This window comes from Hibiscus syriacus, unplaced genomic scaffold, assembly GCF_006381635.1.
Source record: "Hibiscus syriacus cultivar Baekdansim isolate YM2019G1 unplaced genomic scaffold, ASM638163v2 tig00110156_pilon, whole genome shotgun sequence".
Classification (NCBI taxonomy): Eukaryota; Viridiplantae; Streptophyta; class Magnoliopsida; order Malvales; family Malvaceae; genus Hibiscus; species Hibiscus syriacus.
This window is the reverse complement of record NW_024062606.1, coordinates 2104316-2121917: the sequence shown is the minus strand read 5'-3', so window position 1 is coordinate 2121917 and position 17602 is coordinate 2104316. Positions and strand designations below refer to the sequence as shown.

The following is a 17602-nucleotide window of genomic DNA, read 5'->3' as shown; positions in this document are numbered from 1 at the left end:
ACGATGACACACTAATAATAGATGAAATATCTGATATTGCCGAGGCTGCTTCAGATGGACAAGCCTTTGATATAAAAGGTGATATATGGGAGACAACCGTTTCTCGTAGCCAAACAATGTAGAATGCTCCTCCAGTTTTGGCACAGCCACCAACAACCATGCAATCAGAAAGTTCATCCTCCCCAGATGCCTCAATATCTTCATACAGTTGCAATGCATGAGATAAACTATGATGTCATGAGGAATTCTGAGGTTCATTTTATGCCCGATATATATGCAACCCACTGGAGGATCGGATAAAGGATCGATGGAGTTTAGAGTTGGGTCACAGTTTGAGAGTAAGAAGGACGCGCAACTAGCTGTGAAGACGTTTTGTATCAAAACTCATATGAAATTCACTGTTGTGGAGTCTGACTAGAAGACATATTTTGTTAGATGTATTAACAACAACTTCGGCTGTAAGTGGAGGATATGTGTCTCATACCTACAGTGAAAGATGTTGTGGGAAGCGACAAGGTTCTACAACCAACACAGTTGCACATTCAACTCCTTCACACAAGCCACAAACATTTAGACTCCGATGTCATTTGTGCATACGTGAAGCTACTAGAGGAGAAAAATCCAAGGATCCTAGTATCAATGATTGTGGCATCAATACGAAATACATTTGGGTATATTTCGTCTTATTACAAGTCCTGTATGGCCAAACGGAAAGCTATAACACTACTGTATGGTGATTGGGATCAATCGTATAATGAATTGCCACATCTGTTGCACGCAATGGAATATTTCATCCCAAGGACCATTGTTCACTCCTACACTTATCCTGCAACAAAATTTAATGGACAATGTATCCCTAGGAAGAGAGTTTTTGGAGGCTTATTTTGGGCTTTCAAGTCACAAATTGAAGGCTTTCGTTACTACAAACAGATGGTTCAAGTCGATAACATTTTTCTGTACAACTTATACAAACACATCCTTATGATAGCTGTTGCACAAGATGGTGACAGAAACATCTTCCACATTGCCTTCGTCATTGTTAAAAATAAGTCTGAGGAAACGTGGAATTTCTTTATGTCAAACTTGCGTTCCCATCTTGTCACTCAAGATGGGGTTTGTATGATTTCAGACCGTTCACTTGGGTTGTTGGCCACAATTGACAGACCGGGAAGTAGATGGTCACCTTCGCATGTATTTCTTGCGTATTGCATACGGCATATTGCTTCAAATGCTATGACGATGTTCAAGAATAAGAAGATAAAGAAAGAGATTATCAACATAGGTAACTTATTCAGTTTTACCCTTTGTTTTTTGGTCTTGATCTTCGTTTAAAATTATTATACTTACAGGTAACTATTTTTTCAGGCTACGCATTACTACAACCGAGCTTCCGTGCAGGACTGAAAAATTTGAGAAAGTATGGAGAAGATGTATAACTTTGCAGCTGAGATACCCTGAGAAAGATTGACACATGCATATGACGATCAAGTCGACGTTACAATCATATGACAACCAATCTTGTCGAGTGTATCAATTTAGTGCTAAAAGGGACTAGACATCTTCTGGTGGCAAGTATTATTCGGGAGACATACTTCAGATTGGAAAAAGTTTGGGTAGACAAAAGTGTCCAAGTAGACGCAATGCTCAACGAAAGTAGAAATTAAATAAATTTAATCTATAGAAAAGAATTACATTATAAGTATACATATTATGTGTTAACACAAACTCAAATTGGATAGAGTTGCATATAACGCATGTATTGAGAAAAAATAAATATTATATTTATAGGCATATAATAATGAATACTCAATCAATGTATGGTATGTGTCTTTGTATTATTAATAAATCTCACATTAAATTTCTTTTACAAATCTCACATTAAATTAATATTGATTTTTAAAAGTGTTTATTATAACTTTGTATTATTTTCTTGGTATTATTTTTGGTAATTTATATTTCTTCGGTTGATTTATGCTTTTCCTTTTCTTTTATTTTGATTCTTAGTATTACTAGTCCCTATTTTCCCAACAAAGAACGACTTTGATAATTATTTTCCAAAATAATTTATTTATTTAAATAAATTCTCGACATCCTTCTAATATAACTTTATTATTACTATTTTGAAATTATAATTTTATTAATTTGAACATGAATCAACCCAAACATGCTGATTATTATTACATAGAATCTTTCACATGGGATAGGAAGGTTACTATAGATGTCTCAAGGTTTCTATACGGGGCCATACAAGGATGAGTCTACAGCGTATGTTGCATACTATAACATATTATTAAAGTGACGTACCAAAACATATCATTAATTAAAATGTTCTTATTAAGTAAATATTAAAAGGGTAAATTATATTTTTAGTACTTACACTCATTTTTATTTTGTTTTAGTACCTAAACTTTATTTTTTTCAAAACCATTAATGACAATAATGATGTGGCATGACATGCCAATTTTTTATTTCCACGTCATTTTTTTTATTTTTGCGTCGATATTTTTAATTAATTTTATTCAAACAATTAAATGATGACACGTGTCACCAACTATGAGGATAAAGTAAATATTCTTACTCTTAGCATGAATTGAATCTAGGCCTCTTACATGAAATATAAGGCACCTAGCCATTGAATTAAGCTAGTCATTTATGTTAATTTTACCATATTTTGTATTTAACTTATATAATAATATCACCACAAAATCAATATTTTCCAATGATTATAAAATTCGAATATGTGACACTTTAAACTAATGGTCGAAAGTTTAGTCATTCGACTATAATGCAAATATATTTTTTATTATATCAAACTTAACACTTGCTTGTATCATTATTAAATGAAATAATAATTTTTTAATTTATTTTAAAATAAAAAATAATTAAATAATTACCGTTATGTTTTTATAAAATTTATATTCAATTATTCTAAAAAAATATTTATCACATTATGAAAATATTTTAAATATTTATTTATTTTTTAAAATCATATTATTTATTTATTTAAAATAATATTACCAAACGTATAATTTATCCTAAATTTAAATTATTTAAAAATAAATAGATAATTTAAAAATAGTAATATTTAAAATAATTAATTAATTAGATTTTAAAAATAAATAAATATTTTTAGAATGTATAACTTTTTTAAAATTATTTCATATAATTTTTATAAAAATATATAAAATATTTTTTATTTCTAATGAAGTGAAAAATTAGATTTTAATTTAATAATAATATAATTAAGTATTAAGTTCAATATAATAAAAAATTTGTACTATAGTTGAGTGATTAAGCTTTCGGTGATTAAAATAAATTGCCCAAACTAAATCACTTTTCACAAATTGCTACCTAAAGTATTATTTGACTAATCATGTGCATAACGTTATCACTTTAGGTGCCCAAACGTCAACGGTGTTAATTTCACTGTTAGGTGATACATGTCACAATATAGTAATTTTAAAATTTTTATTTAAACCCATAAACCTACGATGGCCATCATCATTTGCCGTCGACGAGCTCCACTCAACCTCACGACCCCGGCGATCAAAACCCCTATGAAATCTTGATCCGATGGTGAATCGGTGTTTTATACTCCGTAAACCCTATGATGAAAACCATGATTCCTCGCTATTTAGACAGCCAATTGAAGATAAGTATGATGATGTATAACTAGGAGGATGACATAGATTACATTGACCACGATGAATTAAGATTAAGATTTGGAGATTTGAGGGATTATGGAGTTTTTTATTATTTAAGAAAAATAGTGTTTTTTTATAAATATAATAATATTTTTAAATATTTTTAAAAATAAATTTTAAAATCACTAAAGTGTGACAAGTGTCACTTAATAAAAAAATTAATGTTGTTGATGACGGGATATCTAAAATGATAATGTTTATAACATTAAGAACCGGAATAAGTCAAAAAATACTTTAAACACTTATTCATGATAAACAATATAATTTAAACACTTATTTTAATAATTTTATTTATTGGGGAAAAATTTAATCACTAATTTTTAATTTGAAATCTTACTAAAAGTTAAGTTAAAATCAATTTTAATTTTTTTAATATGATATATAAAATTAACAATTTCATGTTAACGTGAAGTGTATAGATTATCATGAGAACCGTAATTTCAAAAGAGCTAAATATTTATGCAAGCACATTTTTCTTCTAAGTGAACTGTTTATCTTTGTTCTTTCGTTTATTTTTAGTCGTGGGTTTCTGATTATATTTAAATTTTCAAGTAATATTTTTATTAAAAAATAATAATTTAATTACTGTAATACACAGAAGAAACGACATTTCGGGTGATCTTTGATCATGCAAGCATTGAACAATATTACACTTAGGTGATTACAACACTGTCAAAGTTTTGCCTCACATGTGAAATTGCACTACCTACGATCACAACAAATTCCTCAGATCCTACTTAATATACAACACTTCTAAATTACTCCCAAATGACATGGAAATGAGCTTTCATGGAATGAAAGAATATCAGTTTCTGGGTCGGGCTAACCATAAAGAGCTAAGTGCTCGAAGCCGAGAAGTGTAATCGCTAATCACTAGAAGTGCCTGGGCTGCTTGTCGAGAGGTTAAAATTCTATGCATCTGTTGTAAAGTTTGCTGTCTCAAAAGGTCAGCCTGTATATCAAAATGACTAGTCAATAGCTGTGATAAGCGCTTAATTTCACAACGGGCGTTGTTTACCTGGTGAAGGAAGTTCTCCAATGTGGCAAGTTTTCCCATTGCAATCGCCATCTGGCTCATGTAGTCCGCAACGTTTCCGGAAGCAGGACCTAAACATGCAGACGAAAGGGTGTCTACTAGAGATTGTTGCAAAGCTTCCATTCCTTGTGATAAGGCGTCTTCAGCCTGTTGAGAAGACTGCTGCAGATTACATATTCCCATTAACTGCTGGTCCGTCAAAGGCTCGAGGTGGTTTCCGAGGATCTATAAGTTCCGAGATCAAAATGTTGTCAACCAAAGCAGATACTTCTCAAAAAAAATACATCACTATAGTAGTACCGAATTATCCGGTAGTAAATCACCTTGAGAAGTTCAGATGAACGGAATCCTCCCAACCACATAAAACACCTCTCTGCAGGCGTTTTCCACATACCAGAGAGCATGTGAAATGCATCTGCCTTGGTACCAATGCTTTTTAACCTGAAAACTTCATCAAAATGCGCCATGACACCCCCGACAAGAATGCATAATTCATTATCCCCCATATGAGAATTTACAGCTGATCTTAGGTCATTTATCAGCCGTTGATGTTCGTCGACCCAGAGACCATATTCCATGTCAAACACCAGGGCTGCTGGAAGCATAACAAAGAGTAAGAACTATATACGGTAATAGGTACACCAGGCTTCAACCATATGCCTCTAGCAATATTATGAAGCATATAGAGGTATGATTAAAAAAATAGTTAACAGTATCTAAAATCTCCTCACCATTTCCCATGACCGAATGACCATGGTCCCCAGAAAGTCCGGTCGTGATAAATGCGCTCTGCATTAGAGTGAAAGATACTTAGGAACAAAAGTACTTTGGTTTAAACACTGATGATTAAGATGATAAGAATACATTTTCATACCTGCTGTCGTGCCCTTTGAAGCTCTTGCTCTAGCTCTGAAAGCCTAAGTCGACTACTCTCAAGTTGCTGGACATACGCCTGTCGAAAAAACAAAACCCATTACTGATCCGAACATGCTTCATCTATGCAGCATAGGTAAGAACTAATAAAGAACCAAATTACACATTACTTTTTTCCTCAATCTACTCTTCTTTGCCGCTTCTCGGTTCTGAGCAAGTCGGTGAAGCGTCTGAAGGGACAAAGATGTAAGAACTCACAAAGATGACAATCATTAAAACGGATTTACACAACAACTCGGCAATGCTTAACAACCTTTTGATCACCACATTTCGACTTGGACTGATCCACCAAATCCACCATTACAGGTCTATGTTGAAGTCCATTAAGCTAAACACCATTAAGTATCAACAAGCACTAATCACAAGTTAAATACTATTTCGCCAAAGCCAAACAACTTAGAGCGACATCATAACTCTAATTTAAGCAGCTATTCATTATCATAAACAACTATGCTCATCCACCCTAAAGATGTTCCCATTGCAACTTTACATGAACAAAGGAAAGAAGAGAGACAAAACCTGGGTGTTATGGTCAGTGTCAACATCAGTAGAAGTGTCAGTCTGCTGGCTATTATCGGCAAGGACAGAGTCAGCCCAATTTTCAATATGTCCATTCCCCAACGAGGAACCAAATGCTGCTCCCTTCTGGTACATGAACTGCCCTGTATCCGAAACACCCGGTTCCACCGGAAACTATCTCGGTTGCACCAATGCTCTGCAGGGAAAGCAAAAACTATTTGCAAAATAACATCAAAACTATACGAAATATATGCAGAAAAAATGGGCTAAGACTTACGTTGAAAGAGTGAGGTTGGTAAAAGGGTTGAGTACCGTGTTCAAGGCTATTAGCGACAACACCAACATTGCTGGATTTTAAACTAAAAATGGAGCCTGCAAGGAAACATATAAACATCGAGAGTTGTTTAGAAAAAAGGAGTTAAAATAACACATATTTTTATTAAGATACAAGAAAAAAATGAATACTTGGGCTTAAATCAACGGCATCATTGTGATGAAAAGCAACAACGGGATGATCAAGCTCTCCAAGATCCAGGAAACGTTCCTGGTGACGGCTATTACAATCGTCTCCTCTGTTTTCGATTGAAGCAGTAAGAACAACAAAGCATGTTTCTTTCTTTGTACTCCAACAGAACATTAAAAAAAGCAACCACCTTAGTTTCATTTCTTTTCTTCGCATACTTATATAATCATTGCCTTGTAATCAAAGACATGCAGTTCCAAAACACCACACAAAAAGAACCCAAAACCATGACTGTAAGTGAAAGTAAATATACCTGATAAAAAAAGAAGAGTGGCAAAACATGTCCGGGTTAGTTGTTGCTGCAGCTTTGAATTTCTGCATTCTCTTTTCTTTTTTCCTCGTTTACTATATAAAGAGAGAGTCTGTTGCGTTCCTAAGAAAGGAAGGTAGAGAAAGACAAAGACAAAGAAGCTGGAGTAAAAATCCTTGGAGTAAGGATCTTTAATGGAGGAAAAGTAAGGGATATCGTATCAGTTTTAAGAAACACAACAGGCTTTTTTATTATTACGTTTTTCAGGGCGGTTCTATCAAAATATTAACCTTATATTAATAATTACCTGTAAGATCCTCTTCTCTAATATTACTGATCTAACATCTTTTTGAAATGATGGTAATAAAATGCGGATCGTCAGTTACGTTTTTGTGAGATTTTATTCGAGCTGATACCACATAAGAAAATGCACGGATAGTCATCCACGCCTTAGCTAATCGTCTGACATGCACGAAAGGCACGAATCTTTCCTTTAATTCAACCAAACCGTTCGTCTCCCATATTGATTATCGTCCCCCTCCCCTCTCCCTATAAATATCACACTCAACACAACCCTAAAACCACTCTCAAATATCAAATTCTCTTGTTCTTCCTATTATCAATCTTTCTATTAAGGAGATAAAATATTTTTATTATATTATAAGTATTTAATAATTTATTATTTTATTAAATTTTATTGTATTAATTTTTTATTACATTTTGCAGTTATAAAATAGAAAGCAGGTTGCCACGTTTAGATGAAAATCATATTTCGTGGCATTTTGTTGATACGATAATAATTTTAAATTGTGTTGTTATTTTTAATTATTGTGAATACTTTATTTTTTTATTATTAGTTTATATTTTAATTTGTATATTATTTATTAAATTAGGAGAGTGATCGTATATTAGATCCATTCATTCGTAACGTTAAGTTAGAGATATCTACTCGTGTCTGGCAATATTTAGTCGATGTTGGATTCGGTTACGCAATAAAATATGAAGGGCATTGTAACCTTGAACCCAACCTTATTTATGTACTGGTAGAGAGGTAGAGAATAGAGACCCACACATTCTATCTTCTGTGTGGATAGTGCACTATTACTCTAGAAGATATTTTTATACATTTAGGGTTTTCGGTAGATGGGGATGTGATTTCTGGGGTGGTGGATGAAGACTGACATTCCTTTAGTGATGAGTATCTTGGAGGTGTCCACCTAATTTCAATAGTGGTCGAATACCGTTAAATTGATTGGATATAACTTTTCAACATTTAAGTCGTGATGCCTCTGAGGAACATGTTAAAATGTATGCAGGGCCCTGCATATCACATCTCATAGGAGGGATCCTGATACCCGACAAATCGCTCAACCAAGTTCATTGTATGTGGTTGCGTCACCTCGTAGATTTTCACGTTGTCGGTGCACCCAGTTGGGGTTTCACATTTTTAGCATTTATGTATAGGGAAATGTGTCAAGCAATTGATTATCGAAAAAATACTATCGACAGATGTCTCATTCTTCTCCAGTCTTGGGCGTGGTATCGTACGCCCTTTTTATGTCCAGTCGTGAAAAACTCGTTAGTCTTCCCGCTATTGTTGAGGTAATTTCAATACTCAATTCGTAATTAAATAATTTTGTTGAGTATATAATTAATTTTTTTCATTGAATAGTTGGTCAAGTGCAAGAAAAATCATCGAGATTTACCGGAAGAATTGGAAGAAATTCAACCACTCATTGTTCAGAAGGTTGATACACATGTATGTATTTAAATTTTATTATTTACTTTTAATTATCGTTATATAATTAGAATATTATTTTGATAAGAATTATATATATATTTATTTTAGTTTCAATAAGCTCCTTATTTTACAGAAGAAATGATGATTTACATCTCACATCACTTGAGAGGCCCATTAGATGTTTGGATGACAGTGGTCCCTCTGATATGTTATGCTATTGTCGAGTGACATCCTACTGATCGCGAGTTCTGCCAATTTGGTTTCGTACAATTTATTCCGGAAGCACCTAATAATCTCGACGATATGCATATCATTGATAGATGGGGCAAAAAATAAGTCGACTGGTTGGTGAAGCACATCGAGTGGGTAATGATATGGGAGGATCGACGTGGACATATTCCCCGTATGAAACCCATTTATGTGGATCGTTATTCAGTTGCGGATGATTATTATGAGTGGTTCAATACAAACGGGAAATCATTTCTACTTTTCAATGAAGCACGAGGTAGAAGTATTCATTGGCATCGACAAAGACGTCCACTGTCACAACATCATCATCCCCTACTCGTAGACGGAGATCATGTGCTTCTGGCTCGTCCTCAACTGTAGCATTGGAACTATCACAGAAACTATCGTCTACACCGATATACATTCTGTAGCCATTTCAGATGGCATCACAGTCATATCATATGGGACCGCAACCATTTCATAAGCCACTGCAACCGGGTCAGATGCCACTATCGCAAGGTTTTATGACCCCAATTGGCGAATATTATACTTTCATGCTTGTAGATCCAGTGTGGGGTTCATGTGTTGCTTATTTGATGGGTGAAGGTTAACCACATATACAGACACCTGACGTAGTTTTTGCACTCATCGATGTAGGTGTTTTCATAGTTTTCTATGAGAGGTGGGATAGTCAGCATACACCTCCAGAGTCCTTATTCTATGGAGGTGCTACATCATCATAAGTCCCTCATCAACAAAATGTAGTTGCTCCTGATGATGATGATGTGATGATGATGATGAGAGTAAAGATGAAGAACAAATTATACGGATAAATCATTATTGACACAGACAACCATCGTCATGCGGAATACATTCAAGACACAGGCATCGATAGAGTTGTTTAGTTTGTAATGTCTTTATTTAATTATGGACGTCTCCCGAGTATCCATATCACAATGAATTGGAGTGGATTTTAGACGATTGGACTCCCTTAATAAGGACGAATTTGGAACAATCAGAAGCCAATTCTAAACCTCATAAGGGTCTTTCTCATTACCTATTGGGGGAACTCAAATTCATATACCTTAAATACTTCTAAAAGTCGATATACGGGATCCACAAAATGATTATAGTCTTGACAGGTATGAGAGCAAGTTGTTATGACATAGGAGCATGGATACTTCAGAGCTTGAAAAACCCATAGTAACACCACATGTCTCTTAGATTAACTCTTAACGGGTTAGCTTGAATCCCTTGAAGAGGTCATTGTATCTCTGTGACACGAAGTAATTCATGGGTTATAGAGAAAATTGTTAGAAACATTTCATTTGATACAACAATTCTTTTTGTAGATCTGCAACTAATATTGGGTGATAGACATGACCGTTTTGCATCCAAGTTTGAGCTTGTCCCCCGAGCTTGGCATTATTGGTAAATGGCGTGCACCCTTTAAGGTCAAATTGATAGCCTTAGCCAAGTTGCCAGTTATGTGTCCATATCAATGTAATACCCTCAACCCTTATCCGACCCAGATCCGAGTCCAAGAGGTCACATAGACTTTTTAAAACATTTACTTTGACAAAAATCTAATAAAATTCAGTTTGACATTTCTAATAAAACCAAATAATTTCTATTGTATAAAACATATGGTTTTACAAAACTTATCAGAGCGTATCTAATACAAATCTTTTATCTTACATGCCAACTCCATTTCTAATAACCAAATACATATAATTCAACTCTTCTGATATGATCTTTAGTAAGGAGAAGCTGACCTGACTTGCTAATCTTCGATCATTTTTTCTCTTCTCGGAACCTACATGTGAAACACTTACACGCTAAGTCGATGACTTAGTGAGGCATTAATAAATTTAAATATATAATCTCAATACCAATTCCTACTATGCACACTTCATATAATCATATGAAATTATTAAACATAATGCGCATTAAAACATAAATACATATATATACATATCATACCAACTCATATATTCTTTTATGTAACAGTTACACATATGCACACCTATCATCATTTACATTCATAACCTTATCATATATTATTATCGTTTATCCCTTTTATCTTATCATCTTATTCTTATCTTTAATACACATACACATCATATCATATCATATCACCAAACAAACGTATAATATCACCCATAATTTCTAATATTGTATCTTTAATGGCCCATGTATATATGTGAGAACTATATATATGTGAGTCTATATAGGTTGTGCACCAATGTTGTCACCACAACTCGTATAAATGCACTGAAGTGCCACTTAGGATTGCACCGAAGTGTCGCGTAGAAATGCACCGAAGTGCCATATAAAATGTCCCTAAAGACCACATAGAAATTCCTTAAGAATCATATACATATTCTAAGGACCAAGTATGTGTCTCAAAGGACCTCATAGATGTTCCAAATGATACATATATGTCCCGAATGACAGCGTAAACCCTCGACTCTTGGCATACCAATTATACCTCTAGCTCTCATGACACATAATATGGGCATTAATATTTATGTTATCACACATTCACATATACCCATAATCTCATAGTTCTTTCACATAGCTCATTATCACATTTTCATAAGATCATACATAGTCACGTAGTTTATTTTCATATTATTCACATATACATATACTCATATAGCTAATACCATTTCTCATGTAATCACATAGATCATATCTTATAACATACATCATGTCCATATAATAACTTATTCATATCATATAACTTATGGTTTGTACTTTTATACTCACATAGATCACGTAATTCACTTACACATAGATCATTTCATACCTAAATCCTTTAACACCTAAGTCTTTCTCATAAAGTTATATTAAGTTAATCTATTTACTTAGTTCAATTTTACATGACTTCTACAATACTCTTTCATAAAACTTTATAGTTCTTCACTTTATAACTCCTATACCATAGTCATCTTATGTTCACATATATATCAATGCTCATTTAACTTGTAGCTTATGTCACATGTTCATTTCATTCTTTATGTCTTTATCACATAGTTTATTTCATATTCTTATATAATCATATAGATCATTTGTATTGTTTCGCATGACTTATCACACTAACATATACTTATACAAATCATGTAACATACATAATAACATGTTAACACATACACTCATGTACACATATAAATCATAACAAACACATACTTCTATCTATGAATTCATGCATTTTACTATTGGAAATAGACTTAGCGCAAGTCTTATTTCCCATTGAACATCATATACTAAATAATGTGCACTCACCTGGCCTTACTAGTCAATACCGTTCTTCTATCTTTTCTCGATGCTTATTACTTGTACACTTGTTTGTACATTGCTCTCGATCAATATCTATACAATCATGTATACATATCAGTATTCCATTTATATACTTTAATCTTTCATTTCTTAGACTAAAGGAAAGATCTATTTCTATTTTCCCTTTGAAGTGTATCGATACACTCTATAGGGTATTGGTACATCCCTTCACTGGTATATCGGTACACTGCCTATGTATCGATACACAAATTACATTCGAAATTTTCTGTTTCAAGGGGGTATCGATACACTGCCCATGTATCGGTACACTTTGAAGATGTTCTTCAAAATTGGTCTTAGTGTATCGGTACCTATTCATAGTGTACCGATACACCCTGCCCAAAACAGACTTTTAAGCCTGAAAATCACTCCAAATCCACTTAATTCTTCTTATATAACCTCTTTTTAACCCTTTAAACTTATCTACATTTATTCTAGTCGACTTATATCACTTTAACTCATCTTAATATTCAATCTTCTATCTTAAATTTGGAAACCAAGAATCTTACCAATTTATCAACATATTCCAAATTCGTTTCCAACACTTTGAATTTTTTATTTTGACTGATGACAAGTCAAATTTCATTTCAAAATCCCTTTGCTCCTATTTCGATAATTCACTCAAAAACTCCTTTTTACCAAATCTCTTATATCTTGTTCATTCTTGAGTTTTAAGTTTATATAAGCTTTCCCTAAGCTTATATAACATCCAAAGAATAAGGCTCAACTTAAAAATTCAAGAATTAACCAGCTGGAATTAAACTTACCTTTACCATGGAGCTTACGGGAAGAAGAAAACAAGAGGAAGAAGGTTTCCAGAATTCTCCCTCAATTCCCATGTGTTTCACTCTGAATATAGGAAATAAAAATATCCTTAAAGCTGAAAAGACCAAATTACCCCTTTAATTCATTCATCTTTACTATTTAGTCCTATATAAAATTTACCATATAAGTCCACGAACTTTTCAATTTATTTACTTTGATCAGCGAATTCTGAAATATTTTAATTTAGTCACTAACCCGATATTGAAGATGTTACAAATCTCCATTCCTTTAAGAAAATTCGTTCTCGAATTGTCATTGCATTAATAGATGAAGACATTGTCCACCCATATCCTATCCATATTCTCTTGTTGTCTCCTCATCTTAATCTTTTGAGTTATCATTAACAAACTTCGCTTTCATTGCTTCACTTCTTCAACTACCTTTTTTCTTCTACATTCATATTATATCACTTATCATGTAAACAATACTCATCCATTCTTTCACTCAAAAATCATCACTCACTCACTTTCCTCATCAACCTCTAATTGCCTTGCAATAATAACCAACTTTTTTTTTATCATCCCTTGACTATTTCTTAAACCTCCTTAATACATATAATTCTTTTTTATTTCTTTGACTAAATCTGCTTCATCAAAATGAAATCCCTAAATCTTTATCATAAATGATTAAAACATACACTTTACTGAATCAACTAATATTTCACACCATCTGACATACCGTTCTTACTTTTAATTATACTTATAATACATGCCTCACTATAATCTTTATCCTACTTAATCCTTTAAACTTTAACTTCATCTTAAATTTTACATCTAACTATTCTTCCAGCAATCAAAATCTCCTTAAAACATGGATCATATCTTTTTCTTTATACTCATATACTATTTTCATATACTTCATACTTATCCCTGATCATCAATCTTCATAACATTTTCATAACTCTAATAGTCAACACTCATTGCACGAATCTTATTATTTGTAAAATCCTTGTTCGAATCACAATACACATATCCTTTAACTCTAATACTTTCTTCATCACTTAACCTTGTCAGTCAGTAATAGTTCTTCCAATCATATACACTCTTTTCGGTCAGAACTAACTTAGCATTAATTTATTTGACTCATCAAACTTTACATTCTTATTCATTCACAATGCAACTTTCCTGGGTTCGAACTCAAACATTACAACTTCTTTTATCTTATAAACCAATCATCAATATACCCATTCTTAAACTCTTACAAAGCAATACCTATATCACTTGATCCCTTTTAAAATAATTTGCTTTACATAATTTCTAGCACAACTTTTAATCCAATCCATTACTTTCCTTTCTAAACTTAACTTCATATCCATTCTTAACTCTTATTTAATCTTCCAGTACCAGACCCTACTATTTAAACGTACATGGCTTTCATCAGATTTGATCTTTTGACATGGAATACAACTAATTCCAACCAAGGTTGTATTTGAAACCCAAAATATCAGTTCTCTTAATCCTTCTAAACTCTCTCTTTAAAACTTTATCACTATAACACTCCTTCCATCTGGGAACAAGCCATTCACAAACCACTTGCATACCTCATTGTCATTTAATTTAGCCTAACAACAATTTCTTCAACTTGTCAAACTACACTCTTATCCATGCACGTTACAAGTTCCTTGTTTTAAATTCATAAACGCTATCTCCATATATCTGATAAACTTGTCACTAAATACTTATTCTCGAACTTTTCTAAAGTAATAACCACATCACTGAATCTTTTATCATTCCCATGATAACATATGTTCAATATACTTCCACTCACCATCATAGTAACTAAACTACTTCATCTAACTTCTCTACTTTAGAACAGTGGAGACCTTATAACATTATTCTAACATGTTTTCAACTTTCTGAAAACAACCTTTGCTTTTCCAAAACATTATCTAAGGTGTATGCTCTTCATCTTGTCTAGCCAGGACAAGTGAATTGCTATCACCATCAGGTTTAGCTATCATTTTTCTTCAAAATTTTTACAATCAGATTTCTATTATATTAAATTGATCTTATTCTATTAGCAAGACAACATACTCCTTACACTATCAGATCAGAGATTTTCCACTCTATGTTGGCATGTACACATTTTAAAACTCTTTTACCTTCGGTTTAAGCCTAGAATCGACTAAACCTTAGCTCTGATACCATTAAATGTAACACTCGCAACCCTTATCTGACCCGGATCCGAGTCCCAAGGTGTCAGATTGACTTTTCAAAACATTTACTTTGACAAAAATCTAATAAAATTCAGTTTGACATTTCCAATAAAACCAAATAATTTATATTGTATAAAACATATGGTTTTACAAAACTTATCAGAGCGTATCCAATACAAATATTTTATCTTACATGCCAACTCTATTTCAAATAAAAAAATACATATAATTCAACTCTGCTGATCTGATCTTTAGTAAGGAGAAGCTGAACTGACTTGCTAATTTTCGATCTATTTTCCTCTTCTCGAAACCTACGTGTGAAACACTCACACGCTAAGTTGATGACTTATTAAGGCATTAATAAATTTAAATATACAATCTCAATACCAATTCCTACTATGCACATTTCATATAATCATACAAAATTATTAAACACAATACGCATTAAAGCATAAATACATATATATATATATATACATATCATACCAACTCATATATTCTTTTATGTAACAGTTACACATATGCACACCTATCATCATTTACATTCATAACCTTATCATATATTATCATCGTTTATCTTTTTTATCTTATACTCTTATTCTTATATTTAATACACATACACATCATATATTATCATATCACCAAACAAACATATAATATCACCCATAATTTCTCATATTGTATCTTTAATGGCCCATGTACACATGTGAGAACTATAGATATGTGAGTCTATAGGGTTTGTGCACCAATTTTGTCACCATAGCTCGTATAAATGCACCGAAGTGCCACGTAGGATTGCACCGAAGTGCCGCGTAAAAATGCACCAAAGTTCCATATAAAATGTCCCTAAAGACCACATAGAATTACTTAAGAATCATATACATATTCTAAGGACCAAGTATGTGTCTCAAAGGACCTCATAAATGTTCCAAATGATACATATATATCCCGAAGGACCGTGTAGACCCTCGACTCTTGGTATGCCAACTATATCTCTAGCTCTCATGACACATAACATGGGCATTAATATTTAAGTTATCACACATTCACATATACCCATAATCTCATAGTTCTTTAACATAGCTCATTATCACATTTTCATAAGATCACACATAGTCACGTAGTTCATTTTCATATCATTCACATGTACATATACTCACATAGCTAATATCATTTCTTCTGTAATCACATAGATCATGTCTTATAACATACATCATGTCCATATAATAACTTATTCATATCATATAACTTATGGTTTGTACTTTTATACTCACATAGATCACATAATTCACTTACACATAGATCATTTCCATACCTAAATCCTTTAACACCTAAGTCTTTCTCATAAAGTTATACTAAGTTAATCTATTTATTTAGTTCAATTTTACATGACTTCTACAATACTCTTTCATAAAACTTTGTATTTATTCACTTTATAACTCATATATCATAGTTTCCTTTAAGTATATAAGTCTTCCCTATATTGTTAATGTATCATTATTTATGTTTATGTCCCCTAATTAATATACTATCCTCATAGAGTCTACTAACATTTCTCGTGTAATCACTTATACCATATAATATGACTTATACTTGGTTATCTTATGTTCACATATATATCAATGCTCATTTAACTTGTAGCTTATGTCACATGTTCATTTCATTCTTTATGTCTTTATTACATAGCTTATTTCATATTCTTATATAATTATATAGATCATTTGTATTGTTTCACATGACTTATCATACTAACATATATTTATAGAAATCATGTAACATACATAACAACATGTTAACACATACACTCATGCACACATATAAATCATAACAAAAACATACTTCTATTTATGAATTCATGCGGAACACTATTGGAAATAGACTTATCGCAAATCTTATTTCCCATTGAACATCATATACTAAATAATGTGCACTCACCTGGCCTCACTAGTCAATACCGTTCTCCTATCTTTTCTAGATGCTTATCACTTGTACACTTGTCCGGACATTGCTCTCGATCAATATCTATACAATCATGTATATATATCAGTATTCCATTTGTATACTCTAATATTTCATTTCTTAGACTAAAGGAAAGATCTATTTCGATTTCCCATTTGAAGTGTATCGGTACACTCTATAGGGTATCGGTACATCCCTTCACTGGTGTATCGGTACATCCCTTCACTGGTGTATCGATACATCCCTTCACTGGTGTATCAATATACTGCCTATGTATCGATACACAAATTACATTCGAAATTTTTCGTTTCAAGGGGGTATCGATACACTGCCTGTGTATCGGTACACTTTGAAGATGTTCTTTAAAATTGGTCTTAGTGTATCGGT

The 17602-nt window shown here is 32.7% G+C and overlaps 1 protein-coding gene and 1 pseudogene across 1 annotated transcript; one reads left to right on the top strand and one right to left on the bottom strand.

Moving 5' to 3' along the window:
- The first annotated feature begins 471 nt into the window (after nt 1–471).
- LOC120215783 lies at nt 472–1468 on the top strand. The gene is made up of 2 exons (XM_039213351.1): nt 472–1282; nt 1350–1468. The coding sequence occupies exons 1-2, from the start codon at nt 472–474 to the stop codon at nt 1466–1468; spliced, it is 930 nt and encodes a 309-aa protein (XP_039069282.1).
- Nucleotides 1469–4472: 3004 nt separating this feature from the next.
- LOC120215865 lies at nt 4473–7036 on the bottom strand (annotated as a pseudogene).
- Between the last annotated feature and the right edge of the window lie 10566 nt (nt 7037–17602).